The following is an 18,398-nucleotide window of genomic DNA, read 5'->3' on the forward strand; positions in this document are numbered from 1 at the left end:
ACACAAAAGACCTCCGGAGGCTGCGGGCGCGGCGGGGACCGGGCTTGCGGACCCGGCGAGGACAGGCCCGCGGGGAGGCGGCGGCGTGTGCCCACCGCCCGCGGCCGCCGCCCTTCCTTTCGGTTTTCCCGGCTCGCTCGGAAGTTGGAGGTTGACAAACATGGCAGGAGCCGGGGCCCCGGCGGGTGGCCGCGCCGCGGGGACCTTCTGAGCCGGCCCGGCGGCCGCGCAGCGCGCGGGGCGGCCCATGCGCAGGGCCCGGGCGCTTGGAGCTGCTGAGCCGCCGCGGGCCCGAGGCGAGGCGGCGACGGGGATGGACTCGCGCCCACGGCCGGCGGCGGGCCGCGGGGCGCGCGGGGCGGGAGGGCGTGCCGCCTGGGCGCCGGGCCGCGCGCTCTGAGCCTGCGAGGCGGGAAGGGGCCGCCGCGGCGCCGGCACGCCCGGGCGTGGCGGGCGGGCCCGAGCGCGAGCGGGCGGCCGCTGCGCGCGATCCGTGCCGCCTCCCGCCCGACTCCGACTCCGCGCGGCCGCGCCAGCCCCGACCACACCCTCGGCCCCGCCGCCGGCGCCGCTGCCGAGAGCGCCCGCGGGAGATGCGCCCCGGGCGGCCGCCGTCGCGGGCCAGTGCCGCCCGGCGGGGTCGCGCTGCCTGAAGCCCACGTGCGCCGCCGAGCCCGGGCTGGCTGACAGCGGGGCCCGCCCGGGCCGCCGCCCGCGCTCCTCCCCGAGGAAAGGATTTTGATTTCAAAGAAAGGAAGGAAGGAAGGACAACTCCCAGCTCCCCCGCCCGCGCCGGCGGCCGGCCGGGCCATGCCCAGGAAGGCGACGGCGGCCCAGCGGCAGGGACTTTCCTGGCAGCCCGGCGCCGACGAGCGCGCCCCGTGAGTTTGCCGCGCTCGGTTCATGCTTCCTGCAAGGCCCCCGAGAGGCCGAACGCCACAGCCCCTCCCCGCGCCCCGAAGAGCCTCCCGCGTGCCCTGGCCCTCGGGCCTGCCCCGCCTCTGCCGGGCTCCGGCCGCCGCAGCCCAGCGCCGGCCGCCCACGGCGGTGAATGGCATGATGGTGCGGGGCGGGCGCCGCGGCCCAGGCCAGCTGAGTCGCGAAGGCCGCGGGGGCGGCGGCAGTGGCGGAGGTAGCGGGCTCCCCCTCGGCATGCCAGTGCCCCCCGGGCGCGATGGCTAGCGGCAGCGCGGGGAAGCCCACTGGCGAGGCGGCTTCTCCGGCTCCCGGGAGCGCCGTCGGTGGAGCCTGCTCGCAGCCGCGGAGGAGGCTGGTGTCCGTCTGCGACCACTGCAAGGGCAAGATGCAGCTGGTGGCCGACCTGCTGCTGCTGTCGAGCGAGGCGCGCCCCGTGCTCTTCGAGGGCCCTGCCGCCCCGGGGGCCGCCGCCGAGTCCTTCGAGCAGTGTCGGGACACCATCATCGCGCGCACCAAGGGGCTCTCCATCCTCACCCACGACGTGCAGAGCCAGCTCAACATGGGCCGCTTCGGGGAGGCGGGGGACAGCCTGGTGGAGCTGGGCGACCTGGTGGTGTCGCTGACCGAGTGCTCCGCCCACGCGGCCTACCTGGCGGCCGTGGCCACGCCGGGGGCGCAGCCCGCGCAGCCGGGCCTGGTGGACCGCTACCGCGTGACGCGCTGCCGCCACGAGGTGGAGCAGGGCTGCGCCGTGCTGCGCGCCACGCCGCTGGCCGACCTGACGCCGCAGCTGCTGCTGGAGGTGTCGCAGGGCCTGTCGCGCAACCTCAAGTTCCTGACGGACGCGTGCGCCCTGGCCAGCGACAAGTCCCGGGACCGCTTTTCGCGCGAGCAGTTCAAGCTGGGCGTCAAGTGCATGAGCACGAGCGCGTCGGCGCTGCTGGCCTGCGTGCGCGAGGTGAAGGCGGCGCCCAGCGAGCTGGCCCGCGGCCGCTGCGCGCTCTTCAGCGGGCCGCTGGTGCAGGCCGTGGGCGCGCTGGTGGGCTTCGCCACCGAGCCGCAGTTCCTGGGTCGCGCGGCCGCCGTGAGCGCCGAGGGCAAGGCGGTGCAGACCGCCATCCTGGGCGGCGCCATGAGCGTGGTGTCGGCCTGCGTGCTCCTGACCCAGTGCCTCAGGGATCTGGCGCAGCGCCCCGACGGGGGCGCCAAGGTGTCGGACCACAGGGAGAGGCTGCGCAGCTCGGCGTGCGCCGTGTCTGAAGGCTGCACCCTGCTATCTCAGGCTTTACGGGAGAGGTCTTCGCCCAGGACTTTACCGCCAGTGAATTCCAATTCTGTGAATTAGCACCCCCGCCCCTCGGGGCGCCCCAGACTGGAGCAAGACGCGTCCTCTCCGCCCCTCCCCGTTTATGCCAAAGAACCCGTAGGCGAGCCCTCCCCCCCCCCCCCCGCCCCGCCGTGCCAGCCGCCCCGGAGGAATCTTCCAGAAGGCAGGGCGGCACCCGCAGTGCAGGCCCGGCAGGGGGTGCCCAGCGCACGGCGGGGAGGGGGGCGCAGAGGCTGGACGCCGCATCTCCCGGCCGCTCTCCGGGAATCCCGCCACTAAATGTTATCATCAGCTGGGCAGGAAGGAGGTCATTGGTTCATTTCTTTTTCGGTCTTTTTTTTTTTTTTTTTTCCTAATTAAAAGAAAGGTTACCTCAGTTTTCACTCATTAGACATGGATGTAGCTACCTTTTTTTTGTATGTTGTTATTTTTTTAAGCAGTCGTGTTGGATCAGCTTCATCCTTGGTGTGGAAAGAGTATGACGTTGCCATGTGATTTGCAAATGGGGGAAAAGCTACTGTGAGTGTGTGTTTTATTTTTTAATTTACACTATAGAGTGATTTTTTTCCCCTCCCACCCCAATGTCAAAGTTTTTACCTTGCATGTACTGGAGTATTTATTTCATCTATTAAAATGTTATGTTTCTCAGATGGCTTTTCGCAATTATTGTTCATTTTCAATAATTGTAATGTTGCATGCTGCATGTCGTTTATGGAGAGGCCCCAGGAGAGGCTACTTCAGTAGCAGTGAGGTGGGCCCCGAATCTTCAACCCTTTCCCGTTTTTTCCTCAAGAATTACCTCTTTGAGCAGCCTAGAAGACGGCTGTGCGAGGCTGTCCTTGCAGAGGCCGGTGACTGAGTGGACTGTGCAGTGGGCCAGCGCTGGGCTGTTGGCGGAGGGGTTTGTCTCACTCCAGTTTCTCCTGGAAAGTCACTTGGCTCCCCTTGTCTTTGCTCATCTCTCTGTCCTAACAAAGGAGGTTCAGGCTGACTGAAGTCTTGATTGGCATTCTGTCTTCAGATGAGGGCTCTTGCTAGCCCTGCATGGTATGCCAGCCTGCCCAGGTCCGAGAATGTGTGTGGGACTGTGTGAGCCCTGCACGTCAAATGAGAGCAGGCACAGGTCTATTCAGACAAGATCCAGTCACTCATTTACAAAGAAGCATAGAGGGTGCTAGACTGTTTAATGGAGAAGTGTTCTGGAAAGTGTAAGAACTTCCTAAAGCCGCAGCATAATTGCAGGTAAAGGGCTTACGTTTGTGACCTTGATCTAAGATACGCCGTGGATTGTATGTTCGAAGAACGCACAGTTCGTTGAAATCTGGAGTGAATTTAAGGTGGCTTGTTCTTTAAGGAAAACTTTTGGGGGAAGGGATGTATAGTTTTGCAGAACCTAGTTAAGTTTTGAACATTTTCCCGTTGAAAGAACCACGTATTTGCGGTGCTTTCCCTAGGAGAGCCACGTAGCTAAAATCCCATACATACTTTATAAATTTGCTCAGTTTACATTTTTCTTGGGACTTGTTGTGCCTCACTCAACCTTTGCAGTTCCCGCAGGTCTGAAAATAATTTTTCACCGAAGTATGTCAGAGAGACAGGAAAGTCATATTGACTGTTTTACTAGAATGGCAGCATTTATTACAAAAACGCATTCGACATGTACAATGTCTTTAAACCTGTGTTGGGTGACACCAGGACTTTTTAGCTCTGAATCTGAAGTTTGAAAAGGTCTCCAAGTGGTAGGGGATATAACATTTCTTTTTTTAAGTCAAGGAAGCAGTTGTTTGGGTCTCTTAAGGTCCTGGTAGGATTAAATTTTTGAAGTCTTTAAAAAGATGGAAATGACCTTGAGAATGGGTTCTTCTGTTCCCCTGCCCTTGACTCTGGAACAGTCAGGGTCAGGAAGTATTTACGGGGAGGAAACTTACACCAGGTACCAGGGACAGTCCTGCTCGTCCGTAGGAAGTTTTAAATATTTCTGTGGATCGGGTTCACATAAGTAATAATAGAGTTGATAATGGTTCGTTTAGCCCGAATGGAACAGAGAGGAACAAACAAAATCAAAGTAGGAACAGAAACCGTGAATCTGGTATTTGATCAAGAGAGAGAGAACTGCCAATTGTCCCCTGGACTCATTTCCTTGCAGAAGTGATTTTTCAGGAAAATGAAAGCCCCCCAAAAAATCACTTTCTTTGTCTGCTTGGATGACATTAACTAGCTTGTCACCAAACTAATTTTGAGATTTCTTTTCCTCTTAGCCAAGCAAGAGTTGCTCTTAACATTTCTGCATCTTAAAGGTTTTGACTTGAAATATTCAAGATCTCTGTCTTCTGAAACTGATCAATGTTCTAGTGGTGTTTTTAACCTCCTTTTTTCCCCCTTAGATAAAAGTTCAGAATTTTTCTTCTAGCAGGTGGCTTGGGATGAATTCTGCTTGTATTTTTATTTTATTCTTTTTACACAGCAGGTTTCAGGAAACCGGAGTGAGGAAGGTAGGGTATTTCTGTGTGTCTGCATTGTTCAGCAAGGCCGGGGATTTGGGCCCAGATTTTCAACATTTTAACTTTCTTTCAGTGCACCCAAGTGCATTGCTAACTTTTGAAAAAAAATAGCTCTAATTTTTGAAAAGCAGTGTCTCAGACCTATTTTGTTGGGTTTAATAAGGTCAGCAGAGATGCTAGTTCCAGGAATAAAGTCAGACTGGCCTGATTTTTTTTTTTAATTAAACCATATTAAAGTTAACTTAAGACTTTAATCCTTGGGATCTTCTGACTTTTGAGGGCAGGTTTCCTCCCACAGGCTTGATGGACACCATCCTGACCGGGGATGTTGAAACCTCCTTGCTTTGAGTGGTCGTGGTAGAAGGAAACCATTATGGCTAAGTTCTTGGAACAAAAACCCTTATTTATGACCATCAACCCAAGAAAATGGGACAAAGGCTTTCAAACACAAAACTTAACTAGAAAAAAGCACAGATGTTTTAAGCTTGTCCTTTTTCTATTCATTCTGGATTGATGTTAGGAAATGCAAAACTTACACATGTGTATATGTGTGTGCACACATGTGTATTTTCTTCCACCCGTCTTCATCTGCACTCCAGTTTTAATATGGGGCCGTGTTTCTCAAAAAATACCTAAAGAGTGTATAATTCTGGAAACAATTACATCTGATTGGTTATTTTGCAAACTTTTGTTTTTAGCTGGCGTAGGGGTCTAAAGTACTTGACAATTTGAAACAACTGATTTTAACAGAAACACCTGTTTTTCAGAATGAATGTGATTATGGTAACATGCAGATCTGACAGGACTTGAAGGACTCCTGCCAAGGCCCCTTTCGAGCTTTACTCAGTAAACAGGAGACGAGGTAGACAAGGAATCCTTAAAGCCTCAGGGTGCTTCCATCTGAGGACCCTGGGTGCTCCAGCCAGGGAACAGCCCTCAAGGAGGCCATCTCTGAGTTCCAATGTGGATACAGATGCTTATATTCCCACCAGGCAGATTCTTGTCTAGATTTAGAAAGTGTTTGTTTTGCATGACTATGTAATTGAATTGGCCTATTTTACCTAAGAAGGTTTTTTCTTTTTAGGGTCTTTTAGATAGTGAGTCTTGCTTCCACTGCAGTGGCCGACGGCTCAAAGATTGACTGTCTAGATAGTGCAGAGGAAAAGTGACCACAGCATTTGTGCCTGAGATTGATTTAATTTAGCTGTAAATCACAGACCCTCCAGGTTGGGGGCTACAGTGCTTGGCGCATGTGAAGTTGTTTTTGAAGTGGCTGTGGTACAGATGCCTGTAGGGACTATACGTAAGCCAGCAAGGAGTAAAATCGTTTCTGGGCACGAGAGTGGGAACATGGATTCATTAAGCGCATACTTACCAGGCATCAGCTGTGTGTGCCAGCGCTGCGCTAGGTGCTGGGATGCACCTGAGGTGTGGGCCCTCCCCTTGCAGAGACTCCGTGTCACTCCAGGTGGTGGGGAACGGCTGCATCGTCCCCGGCAGAGAGAGTCCTGGGCCCTATGTCAGGCCTGTCACCCAGAAACTCTGGGGATGGAGTGGTCTGTCAAGAACCTCAGTTCTGTCACGCCCTCCCCGCTGACTCTGCTGCACGCCCAGTGTGGGGAACCACCGGTCTGCGGGGCCTGCTGGTGTCTTTGTGTCCCCTGCCGGCTCTCAGGCCGCAGCGCTTCCGTATCAGGAGGCAGCAACATTTCTGCAACTTTCTTGTTTGCTCAGGTGTTTTTTCTCCTGGCTGTTTTGAGCCCTTTTCTTCAGATAGAGAAGATAATGTAGTCTCTCCTGCCAAGTTGGAATTGGCAGCGTTCGTGTGTGTGTGTGTGTGTGTGTGTGTGTGTGTGTGTGTGTGTGTGTGTGTGTGTGTGTGTGTGTGTGTGTGTGTGTGTGTGTGTGTGTGTGTAGGTGTGTGTGTGTGTGTGTGTGTGTGTGTGTGTGTGTGTAGGTGTGTGTGTGTGTGTGTGTGTGTGTAGGTGTGTGTGTGTGTGTGTGTGTGTGTGTGTGTGTGTGTGTGTCCATAAAGTACAGAGTTCTTCCCCTCCATACAGCCGTTCCCCCCTTTGAGATGAACTGAAGTCACATAATAGCAAATTGGCAAATTAGCTTTCTGTGCTTTTTGCATGCTGCTGACTCTTGTGCTGGAACCCTGGAACTAGCAGACACCCTAATTAAAAATCATCCTTTATCTCTTTGGCTGCTCAGGAAAGAGCACATTGCTGTTGAGTTCGTACAGAACGTACGCTCTTCAGAACCAAACGGAGAATACAGACTTGCTCCGAAGCTCAGTTTAGAGATAGCCTACGTCTGAAATACACTCAGGAAATGGGCCCTTTAAGGCCAGTCATGCACCAAGAAGTAGGATGATCTTTTAGCATCTCCCTGCTCACAAGGTTGGTCCTGGGAGATGGCATAGGCATCGCCTGAGAACGTGGTTGGCAGCAGAATCTTGGCTCCATCCCAGAAGTATCCATTTAGAATCTGCTCTTGGGTAAGATTTCCAGGTGATTTCTGGGCACCTTAACTTTGAGAAGCACTGTTTTGGTAGATAGACGTAGTGGCTATGACTGAATCACGGCTTTATCCTTTACTGTGGGAACTTAAGCATTTATTATGTTTATTTATAAGACCTTTTCACTCTCAGATGTGTTCATGAATATTATATAATCGTGTCCTTAGCACCATCTTCTGAGAGAGGCATGCCTTACTCATTGTGCATGTCATCTTCTGCTTTCCTGTTGTCAAAGTTAAAGACATGATGAAGTGCCATCAAGCCCAAGGCCTGTGATGGGCTCCATAGACCAGTTCTGTCTATGGGTCATAAGAAGTATTATCTGAGACACTTTAAAGTCCGCTTCCTCTAATAATCTTGCCTTTACTGTTCCGGAAGTTTGACAACAGCATATATGCTGTGACACCTCAGGGAGGCCCAGATAGGGAGCACAGCCCTCTCTTGGGAGCCCCTCTCTGGTTCTGCATGGCAAACCTATCCAGGTTCTCTGAAACACTGTTCAATGTCCCAAGTTCTTAAAACCACAGTGTCAGTCAAACATTTCCAACTTCAGAAAGAGCTTGAATGCTGGTTTCTATTTGTTAGCATAATTTACAAATGAATCCATGTATTGATTTTAAACTATTCTAAGTATTCATTCAATAACATACATGTATCCAGATTATGCTCCTGTGTTTCAGTAAGGGAAGCATCTCTACTGTACATAGAAATGTGGTAAAACATTTCTGGTGTAGCAATTAATGAGCACGTTGCCCCCCAAAACTGCTGAAATTGTAGAGCATCACCTAAGGGTTAATGACCTGTGATGTGTTCTGATTTGCCTAAATTTTAGATGGTACTCAAGGTACTGATCAAATGAAAAATCACTAATTAGCTGCCTTGGCTGTATTATCAGTCAACTTTTTAGGAGTAGATTGGTGTCAAACCCCTGGAAATGAGAGATAAGTTGTAGGGAACCCAGGTCAATTGCCTGCTTACTGTTCTTACTCATTGTGCACGTCATCTAAACATTTGTACAGAAACATTTGAACTTTTCTGTTTTTAATGACCATCAGCTTCCTGTCCTAAAATTAACTGGCAAGTCATTCCAGCACTTTCCTTAGGATAGAATTTTGGTATACTTTTGTAGACATGTCCTTGGAGGCTAGGTTTTGCTTAAATGTTCTTGTAAGTTCCTTGATAGCTGTTCCTAAAAACACGAATGTAATTCTAGTTTTCTTGTTACTTGGAATTTAATTTTAAGGCATGTAGGCATTTTGTGTTAGCGATGAACTGATGCAAACAGGCCACCTGTAGTTCACCGGCCTTGGTGATGGACTCATACTGATACACAGCAATTTCTAAGGTAGCATCTCTTCACACGGAGTCCGTGCTGTGGGCACTAGGTGGGTGTAGCTAGTGACCAAGGAGAGTCCCACGGAGACGGCTTTAAATCCAGGTTGGCTCAGCTGCAGTGATCATTTAGGGCAAAAAATAGGAGTTTTCCACCTACACCTACGTTACCCGCACAACAAGAGTGAAACTGTTGACCGAATGGGTGGGACGTAACTTCAGAGCTGCGTCCTTACAGTGGCCCAAGTGTTCCCATTCTTCGTTCTTTTCTGGACCTCAACCCAAAGCTCCCCCACCAAGCTTTCTAGAAACACTGGAAATTCTTGACTTCCCTAGAACGTACTGCTTCATCCCGGGCAGTCACAGAACACCTGATGGAGCCAGGCTAATAATAAATGAGGGTGTGAGACCCCTGTCACACGGGTCAGGTCACCGATAGTGACATTTACTGTATCATTAGTTGGGTCTAGGATAGTGTCAGGTTTAGCGAGTGATGGTAAAACACTTCTGCTGTAGCAAACATTTACTTGGCATGCTATTTAAATTACCTTATTTAAGAGGAATGACGAACACAGATACTGTCAGGAACATCCTTTTGGTCCTCAGAAATCAATTTGAGGTGCTGTTTGTCTTCCCATAGCGACGCTCTCCAGGTACACCGGCCTTTGGTGTCACATCCTACAATTGTAAGGAACGCAGGCCTGGGAAAGCTTGGCTTCCAGAGAACTCACTGTTTGAATGACTGAGACCCTGAGCAGCCCTGCCATGATTCACCAGAGGACCTTCCCTTTTAGAAATGATAAATGGGGGTTGATTGGACACATGAGGGTTACTCACTTTAAATACTACAGGAAAAGGTTTTAAATACACATTAGAAATCTGATCTTTTCCCACGTCTATGAAATTCCGTATGGTGTGAACTTCTATGGGTTGTCTAATCTCAGGTCTGAGAGACTTTAGATGTTTCTACCATACTAGTAGTTTGAGAAAGTGAATTTCTCAGCGTTGGTTGGGAGTTCATTTAGAGTCTTCGAAGGACTTCCTAATTGCCTAACCTAAGTCGTTCCTCCTACATTGTTTCAGCCCATTTTTTTCTGGCTGAGAAGAGAATGGCTCACAAACCATGCAGAGTACAGGATGCTAACTGGTGCCTCTTGGGGATGTCGAGATACGGGAGCCCCACCCTGGATATTTCAACCGTCTCCAGTGGACATTCTTAAGACTGATTCTGTACTAGGGGTTGGGAATGTGGGGATGAGCTTAGAATGTAGGGCGAGTGATTAAAGGAAACAAATCACAAGAAACCCGGTTAACCACTGTGATTGATGTTACTGTGGACCCTCTGACCTTGGCCTTTGGCTGTTCGGGAACTTTGTGGTTCCCAGATTTGATCAAAGTGCATCTCTTCTGGTGAACTGGGAAGGATGTTGGCATCAGAACCGGTCTCCCCTACTCTCAGTGCCAGGTGGCTGCATAGGATTTAAGGGAGAATATCATCGGGTTTATTTTCTGTGCAGCTGGAGGGTGTGTTCAGCTAGAGACGCAGGTGCCTTAAAGAGTGGGCTGCATCCCAGGGCCTGAGAGTCATTTTCTTTTCTGCTCATTCATTTTGAGTAGTGCTGAGCAAGGGGCAGGGCTGTTCCGGGGCCCAGGGAGCAGAACAGCCGTTGCCTGTCCATCCAAGCTGCGGGCCTGACTGGATCAGGAGCCCTGGTGTTGCGGGGGTCCAGCCGGATGGCTCACCTGGGGAGGTGCCCTGAGCCGGCCTGACTGCCATCTCTGGATCACCGAGAGCTGCAGCCACTGAGATGCACGGGGCTGGGAGTGGGGGCTGGGTGGGAGCCTGGGAGCCTGCCAAGGCAAGACCCCAGTCTTTTCATCCCTGTCATCTCTAACAGGTGGCCTGCGTGCCCGGTGAGTGTTTGTTTAATGAAAGGAAAGCAATAGCAGCATTTTCTGAGCCCCCACTCTGTGTGTGAGGAACTTTGCGCTGTCTTTTGGTCCTTAAGTTAAGCCTTTTGGCTATGAAGCGTTTCCATTTTACAGGTGAGAATACTGAATTGAAACCACGTGCCCAGGGTCACAAAGCTAGGAAGTCACGAGATAAAGATAAGAATCAAGGTCTGTCTGGGGAGCCCACTCAGCCGCCTGGCGACACTAAGTGAATGCATTCCTAGGATGGCGCCCCCCTGCTCTGAAGCTGAAACGCTCCCCAACTCCGTCACTGGCTGACCTTACCAGTGATGATTTCTGTGGGTGTCCTCTGAGCCCCCCGTAAGCCTTTGGTCTGAATCCCTCCTGGACCATTTGCAGAGGGCTCTCGATGCCCACAGCTCCCTCATAAAAAATCCACAGAGTTGACGCCATGCACACATGGCCTTCTATGTGCCACCTGGTGCTGGTGTCCTGGAGGCTCCCTGGGGAAGACTGGCCTCTCTTTTGGCAAGTAACCCCCTCTTGGATTTCTAAAATGCAAACATCTTTGTTATTCGCCCACTTGCAAATCTCCATGGTTTCCTCCTTAACTTTAGGACAAAAGCCAAACTCCTAAAAAACACTCTGCATCTCTAGCTAGTCTGGTCTCTCCAGCTTCCTGCAAACTCCAGCCCACCTAAATGATGCTTGTAGAGTCCCTGCTGCCGCCACGCCCTCCTTTTGGTCTCTGAGCTCTTGCTAGGCCGCCTCTTCCTGGACCACACGTCCTGCCCTGCTTCTCCCCCTCCCTGCCCGACTGCTCCCTGGGCGGAGACTCCGTGGGCCTCTGGTGCCCAGCGCTTCCCAGGCTGTACGTTTGCTTACCCTTTCCCAGTCCGTCCCATCCTCAGATAGTGGAGTCATCTTTTTATCTCCAGTGACTAAAGCAGCTGCCTGACACACGGTGGGCCCAGGAAACATCTCTGCATGAAATGAATGTGGTGTTCCTGTAACCAGATTGTTCTGAATCCTTTCCAGTACCCTCAGCACCTGCCACTGGCCTGCAGCTTGCCGGGACCCTGGTTCAGGTCCCCATTGGCCTTGGCCTGGACAAGGCTGCGTAGAGTGTCCCTGGCAACGGCCTGGGTCCCGCGGCCAAGTCAGGCTGGCTTTTATCGCCTCCTTTCCCCTCTCAGTGCCTCTGGTGCAGCAGTTTTAGACCTCCAAACGTCATGACCCTCAGCAGCTTCAAGTAGTCGATACTTCAACCCATGTCCGGAGGCCTGGCAGCATGCCACTGACTGTCCCGCATGGGAGCACTAGCCCCGGTCAGGTTCCCGGGGCTCCGAAGGGAAGCCTGGGAGGCTCGGGTGGCAGACTGTCTTCCCTCTGCTGGCCCAGGTTCCTGGGGCTTCAGCTGCAGGACGGGATGCCAACCTGGTGGCGATTCTCACCGGCTGCCTCAGAGTGGGGGCGCTGGGCCGGGCAGGGGCGTGGAAACAATGTGCCACCCTGGGAAGAGAGACTTTTTCCCACAAACGGACTTAGAACCATATTCCCCGGGGAGCCCTTGAAGCCAGCGTGAGAATTGACTGAGGGAGTGAGTCCTGGCATTCAATCCCGTAATTGTTATAATATAAAAATTACTCACGAGTTTCCATAATCAGGTTTGGGTTGTAATAGCGCACTTACTCAGAGGGCGGGTGTGAGCTGTGCCCAGCAGGGCCCTCTGCCTGCCATCTTCCTTTGTGGGCCCAGGGTTCTGTGAATGCAGGAAAGAGGCCCAGGCCTTAGGGAAGAAAAAGGGGCGCTCTGTCAAAGCCTCCGTGAATGGGGGGAACTGAAGGCCTCAGAGGCCTCAATGTCAGCAAACTGGCACTTGGGTCTTTGGGCTGAATTTCCATTTCCTACTGAACAGTTGGCATAGTTCATTAAATTTGTTTTCTTTTGCATTTGATTGTTGCACTACCTAAAAATACATTATGACAATCTTATCAAAATTAAAGGAATTGTTTAAAACAAAGGTATTCTATCTACTTAATTTTTTAACTTTCTTCTTCCAGCGCTGAAATTCCCATTTCAAGGGAGTAATAGGCAGATGGAGGTACCGTGAGCACAGTGGACCGCCACGGCGATTTCCACGAAAACTGAAATGAGCCGCGCACATCCCCTCTGGGGATGTGACCTGGCTCCTGAGGGCCTCGCATGGGGCTGGGGGCACGGGGGCATGGCTGGACCCCTTGCGTTTGTCTCAAGCTGAGCGGCTGTGTGGTGCTCGATGGTCAATGGGTGACCCAGTTCCTCTCAGGCTGCGGTTCTCAACCTTTGAAAGAAAATGCCAAGTGAAAATAGATTTTAGTGGTCCTGCGTTAAGCACCCACAAACACTTGCTGTGGGTCGGAGATACTGCCGGGAGCCTTGCTCCCCTGACGTGAGGGGCACTCACAGCTCACAGCATGGAGGTGGCTTATGTGCCGGGGCCTGTGCTTTCTGCCTCAGCACCTCCTGGTCTTCCCCCAAATGCCCCACATGTTCCCGTCCCAGGATGCCCACATCCTCATCTGGAGGTGAGCTCCTAACAGCGGGAAGCAGGCTCATCAACCTCCTCGGAGCGGCCCTGCCTTGAATCTCCCCGAGGGGAGCTCCTTCGCAGCTCACTGCCCGACTCCCTGACGTACAACACGCCTCTACGCAGTGGTTCCAGGCCGCCGCCAGGCTGCACCTGCTCCAGCCGTTTCGACTAGCCGCTCCCAGAAACCCACCTGGGTCAGCACTGCTGATACAAAAGGAAGACCTGCTCCTGTGGTTAACTGAGAGCTGATGCTCCTAGAACGTGACTTGCGTTTCAGCGGCGACCGCTGGACCCCCAGTCCCGCAAGGCTCAGAGGACAAACCTGAGGTAAGGTTTTCTGGGGCAAAACACACTGGAACAGAAATCTGGACTCAGGGCTGCTTGGACTGCCCACCAGGCAGCTCCCTACCCTTTGTGCTCTGACCACGGCCGCCAACCTCAGCCTCAGGCCTCGCCCCCCTGCTGCCAGGGGACATTGTCATATGTGGTTCCCAGACAGTCTGCCAGCTCATAACTGGATGTGGCAGAATATTATTGGGACTGTGCTTGATGGCTTGTCCCTGAGGAGAGAAGTCCCCTGGGGCGGGTGCAGGGTTGTCCTTGGGGGAATGGGTGTCACGGGGCTTGAATTCTGTCTTTACAAATGGGCCTCACTTGTGGACATTGTTAACAACATGCTCTGCCCGGTCATTGTTTTCAGTATGGAAGATGGGGGAAATGTGTGAGTTACTCTGTAGACGTGGCCTAGCTTAGCCTCGAGGCGTTTGTGGAACTGGGGAGAGCAGAGTTCGGGAGTTGTGACGAATCAGTGCTAACGGTTATAGCTGCACTTAGACGTTTCAGCTCCTTGCAGATCTGGAAGCTTTGGCTATTTCAGGTCTGGGGGAAGTGAGAGTCGGCCTTGACTGTCACGGAGGTCAGTGGTCCCCAGATGCTGGCTGAGGACCAGGGCCTCCCTGTGACAAAGTCTCACTAGTCCGACAACATGGAAAAAGAGGATGGTGAAATGTGAGGCTACTACCTGGACTTCTATGGGCTTTTATTTATTCTGAGATTATATGCTTCCTTCATCTCTATTCTTAAAACTGTCATCTTATAAAAATAATGGTGGTAGCTGATGATAATTGTAGTTTTAAAAAATGTTCTTGCATTACAAAATTGGTCATTAACCTTATTTTGGTAGTCCTAACATTTTACTATATATATATAGTGTACTCAGAAATATTGGAGAACCATTGACCTTGACATACTTGCCCATGAGATATTTTGAGGCCGCGACAGATTTTCTTTTTGTAACTTGCTTGAGTTAGTGCAAACATCTTTGAAAAAGCATAGGTAAAAAACACTTCCAAACGTGAATCCAAGCAAAGAAGCATTTCTGAAGAGCTATAACATGCCTTGGTTTAACAAACCCACTATTTAATTTTATCAGTAAATTTATCTTCAGTTGACCAATTCTTGGAAATATGACGGCATTGCTCAAGGCCAAGAGAACAAGGCCAGTGGTTCTCGAACTTGAGCTTGCATGAATCACCTAGAAGTCTTGTTAAATGCAAATTGTGGGACCCCTTCTCCTCTGAGTCAGTAGGTCTGGGATGTGACCTGAGAATCTGCACTTCTAACAGGTGCCGAGGGAGGTTTTGGGATTGCATACTTGGTGAGGTAAAAAAAAAATAATAATAATGTCAGGATTCTGATTTAACTGTCTGAAGTACCAGTTGGGGCACTGGGATTCTTAAAAGGGCCCCAAATGACTGGAAAAGTTTGAGAACCACTGGACTAGGTAGCAGGTTTAACTGTGACAATCTAAAGATGTTCATGACTTAGGTACCAAAGCTTATTCCTCAGGCTGCGGGTCCACCGCAGGATGTTGGTGGTGGGTGGGTGGGGGGTGCTCTGGTCCACACAGCCACTCAAGGGCTCAGGGCCCTGTGGTCTACGCCTTCCGTGGCTGCTGCAAGGGAAAAGCTAGCCTGCTGGTTCTCCAGTGATGCAGCCCAGAAGCGACTCCAAGTGCTCTGTGTCCCAGGTGATTCGTCACAGGAAGTCATGCCCCCTAATTGCCAGGAAGCTGGGAATGCCGAGGAGGATATGGCCTTTGGGAAGCAGTGAATTTCTCTGCTGGGATGATAATCCTTTGGTGCAGTGAGATCTTCAAAGACCCTGATGCTGATACTTCTCTAAAAAGTGGCTCCTTGATTGTTACTCTTACAGCGCCCTTTTTTTTTTCTGTTGTAAAATGCTTACCCACTCACAATTTAGAAAATACCAAAGGGTCTGAGGAAAAGAATTCCCCTACAATCCATTGCCTAGGGATAACCACCTAATTTCTGGTGTGTATCCTTCCAAGAAATTTCTTCCATTTATATTCCTTAGCACAGTTAATTGTTTTAAAACATTATTTTGTAACCTGCTTTTTAAACACTTCCCCATTTTGTTAAAATTAAGTTAGTTAAAATGTTGTTAAAATACAATTCCAATGCAATTGCATGAGTAATATGACAATATAATTGGTCATTCCCTCATAGTTAGGTTCTGTTTGTTTTTGTCAATAGTTTACTATCACAAATAGTATTTCTGTGGACATATTTATGAATGACTTCTTTCCCCTCTGTATTTCTGATTGCTTACTTGGATAGATTTCTAGAAATAAATGAACAGCTTTATTTTAAGTCACCTGGCATTGTTCAGAAGCTATCTCTACACAACGTGTATTTAGTGAGCACAAGTCACTGGTGGAGAAATCATTGACCTTGGCACCTGCCTTTAAGTAGCTCAGAGTTTAGGTGGGGAATAAGAGAGAAACACAAACCCCAAAGAGAGCAGGAACTACGGTTATCTCTTCTGAAAACCTTCCTGTCTTACATGAAGTCCTAGGAGAAGAGCTCAGTGCCCCCTGGGCATCCCAGGTGAGGGTTCTGATCAGAGTGTGCGGTCACATCGCTGCAGGGTACTGGGCAAGTTGTGTGAATGAGGTCACTGGATCAGGTCACTTCTGGGGCGCCATTCTATGCCCCTTTAAATGGTCAGAGGGTGTGGGTAAGCTGGGTGTGTAGTTTCCTTTTTAAAGTGTCTAATTATGTCTAGCAATCTGGGACGGTTTCCCGGGGACTTGCTGGAAGGCATTGAGGTGCCCAGTCCATTTCTGCTCTGGGACTCTGATGATACCTTCTTACAACCCAAATCATTGATGAAGAGGTCAGAGGAGCTGAGGAGCTGAGCTATGAAGAGCTTTTAAAAGGAGGAACTTAATGAGGAAAATTTGGTATTGGAAACAAATATTAATGGTAACAGTGTAACTCTCATTAGCTATGGGAGGGGTCTCTCCAAACTCTTTACATACATCATTCCATTCAATCTTCTAGGGCTCTGGGAGGTAAGTGCTTTTCTCCCCATTCTACAGATAAGAAACTTGGAGTTCAAAGAGGGGACACCAACTGTCAGGGTGTTGTCCTGGAGAAAGTGAGGTCATAGCAAAATGAAAGAAAAGCAAAATTAGCTAATTCTTGTCTTTTGAGTCTGAAGGCTGAGGTCAAGGCCTAATAAGGGCATTTTCTGAGATTCCTTTAGAGGGATAATTATGCTAATAAGAGCTTTCTTCTGAGGTGCTGTGTTTATAAACTAACAGCCTGACCCATCCCTTAACTCCAGAGCATTTTTTCTTCTGTCACAAACTTGGTCTTTTCCCGCACTGCAGCTTCCTGTTTTCATGGGGATGCTGTGGGTTGAGCCAGAGAAGGCCTCTACCCAGAAAAATGTTGGTAAAACCTGGTAGTTTGGAGCCTCAAGTGCATTTGCTTGTGGAAAATGTATTAGAGCTGCCTAGGCCTCAGGTGACTTCCACATTCTTGTTTCCCAAAACGTGGCTGGGCTGTAGTAGAGGGTCCTTTCCTGTGCTGGCGGTAAAGGACCACTGAGATGGAAATGGGGGGGCCACCAAGAGCAGCAGTGACTCCGGCTGGGCCCCGAGTTTGGAAATGGAAGCAGTTTGTCTTTGGCCTCATCTTCTTTGTAAGTCAGCATCCTTGCCGCCTGTTCCCTAAGTTCTTAATTCTCACTGACATGTATCTGATACTATGTTCCAGGCTCAGTCCCAAGCACTTACACATGATAATGTATTTAACCCTCATGGTAACTTCATGGTACCATCCCATTCTACAGATGAGGACACTGAGGCCCAGAAAGGTCAAGTAGCTTTCCCAGGATCATAGCTGGTGAGGGAGGAGAATGAGATTTGAACCTGGGTGATGTTTATGCGCTTAAGGGTGCTCTGTCTAAAGCTTCTCAGGGAAAGCCCCATCTGGCCCAGGTCTACCCCTCTGGGTCGTCTGTGCTCTGAATTAACTACATCTTTCCAAACCCAGTCAAAACTCCCAGCTCTTATAGTAGCAGAATGCTAATTTACGCTGATTTGTGAGTGGTTTGTAAGAGGCTTTGTCTTCGCAGAAGGGTTTGTACTTGAAAAGAGAATGCTGGGGACCCACAGAGGGGTGGAACTCCAGAGATGAGACTGTGTGAAGGAAGGGGTATTTAGGAACAGACTACTCTCCTCTAGGGGTCTGCCCCCTGGGCCAGCGCTGCTGAGCTGGCCTCGCCGTGGGCAACACCCTTGCTTTCCCCTCCCAATTTTCATTTCATAGGGTCTTCATTGTTTGCAAGGATGCAGAGCAAGGGAAGGAAAACAATGCCAGGGAGGTTTTGCACGTAGAGGGTTAATAAACTAAAGACTGCTGGGCCTCCCGGAAGCCCATTGAACGTAGTAGCTATTTCTGAACCTTTGCTCTGTGCTGGGCACTCTCACACATTCTCATCTACGTACCACCCTTGTAAAAATGCGTGCCATCATCACCACCTCACAGGTGAGGAATCAGACTCTCAGAGGCATCAGGCAGCGTGTCCAAGGTCGCACAGTGACTACACAGCAGAGCCAGAATTTGGACCCAGAATCGTCCTGACTCCAGCGGTTGCATTCTTAAGGGCAGTCGTGTTGGCCTTTTCCTGGCTTTTTGATGACTACTGTAACTGCATTCTGAGGAGGATCCTCTGTGCAAGGTCAGAAATTCAGCTGTGACTTTCATTGTTTGCATGCAAATTACTGCTAGTCTCTGCTGATGTGCTTCCTTTCAAGCTTACGCAGCAAGTGCGAGAGTCTCTGGCTCCCTGGGCAGCTGCCTTGCAGCATTGCCTCATTCTGTCTCCAGTCCTCCTGTTACCGACCCAGGGGAGGGCCGAGGAGTGCCTGGCCCAGGCCAGCAGGCCAGGAACTGCCTGGGCAGTGACTCCAGCCTGAGTCTCTGAAACAGCAGGGTTTTT

At 50.9% G+C, this 18,398-nt stretch overlaps 1 protein-coding gene and 1 long non-coding RNA gene across 2 annotated transcripts in view; both read left to right on the forward strand.

The window, feature by feature from the left end:
* The first annotated feature begins 722 nt into the window (after window positions 1-722).
* TLNRD1 (talin rod domain containing 1) lies at window positions 723-2,893 on the forward strand. Its single transcript, XM_037013556.2, has one exon. It carries the CDS (start codon window positions 1,175-1,177, stop codon window positions 2,261-2,263), a length of 1,089 nt encoding a protein of 362 aa, XP_036869451.1. The 5' UTR covers window positions 723-1,174; the 3' UTR covers window positions 2,264-2,893.
* A 3,682-nt stretch (window positions 2,894-6,575) lies between these two features.
* The window catches only part of LOC118971549 (uncharacterized), a 33,690-nt gene continuing 21,867 nt past the window's right edge, over window positions 6,576-18,398 (forward strand). Inside the window, exon 1 of the long non-coding RNA XR_012127113.1 lies at window positions 6,576-18,137. This is a non-coding gene — a long non-coding RNA (uncharacterized lncRNA). The remainder of the gene's footprint in view (window positions 18,138-18,398) is intronic.

The sequence above is a fragment of the Manis javanica genome, chromosome 18 (genome assembly GCF_040802235.1).
Source record: "Manis javanica isolate MJ-LG chromosome 18, MJ_LKY, whole genome shotgun sequence".
In the NCBI taxonomy this organism is placed as follows: Eukaryota; Metazoa; Chordata; class Mammalia; order Pholidota; family Manidae; genus Manis; species Manis javanica.

Excerpts from the sequence above, each read along its gene's own strand:
- TLNRD1 (XM_037013556.2), top strand. The coding sequence starts at position 1,175 with ATGGCTAGCGGCAGCGCGGGGAAGCCCACTGGCGAGGCGGCTTCTCCG.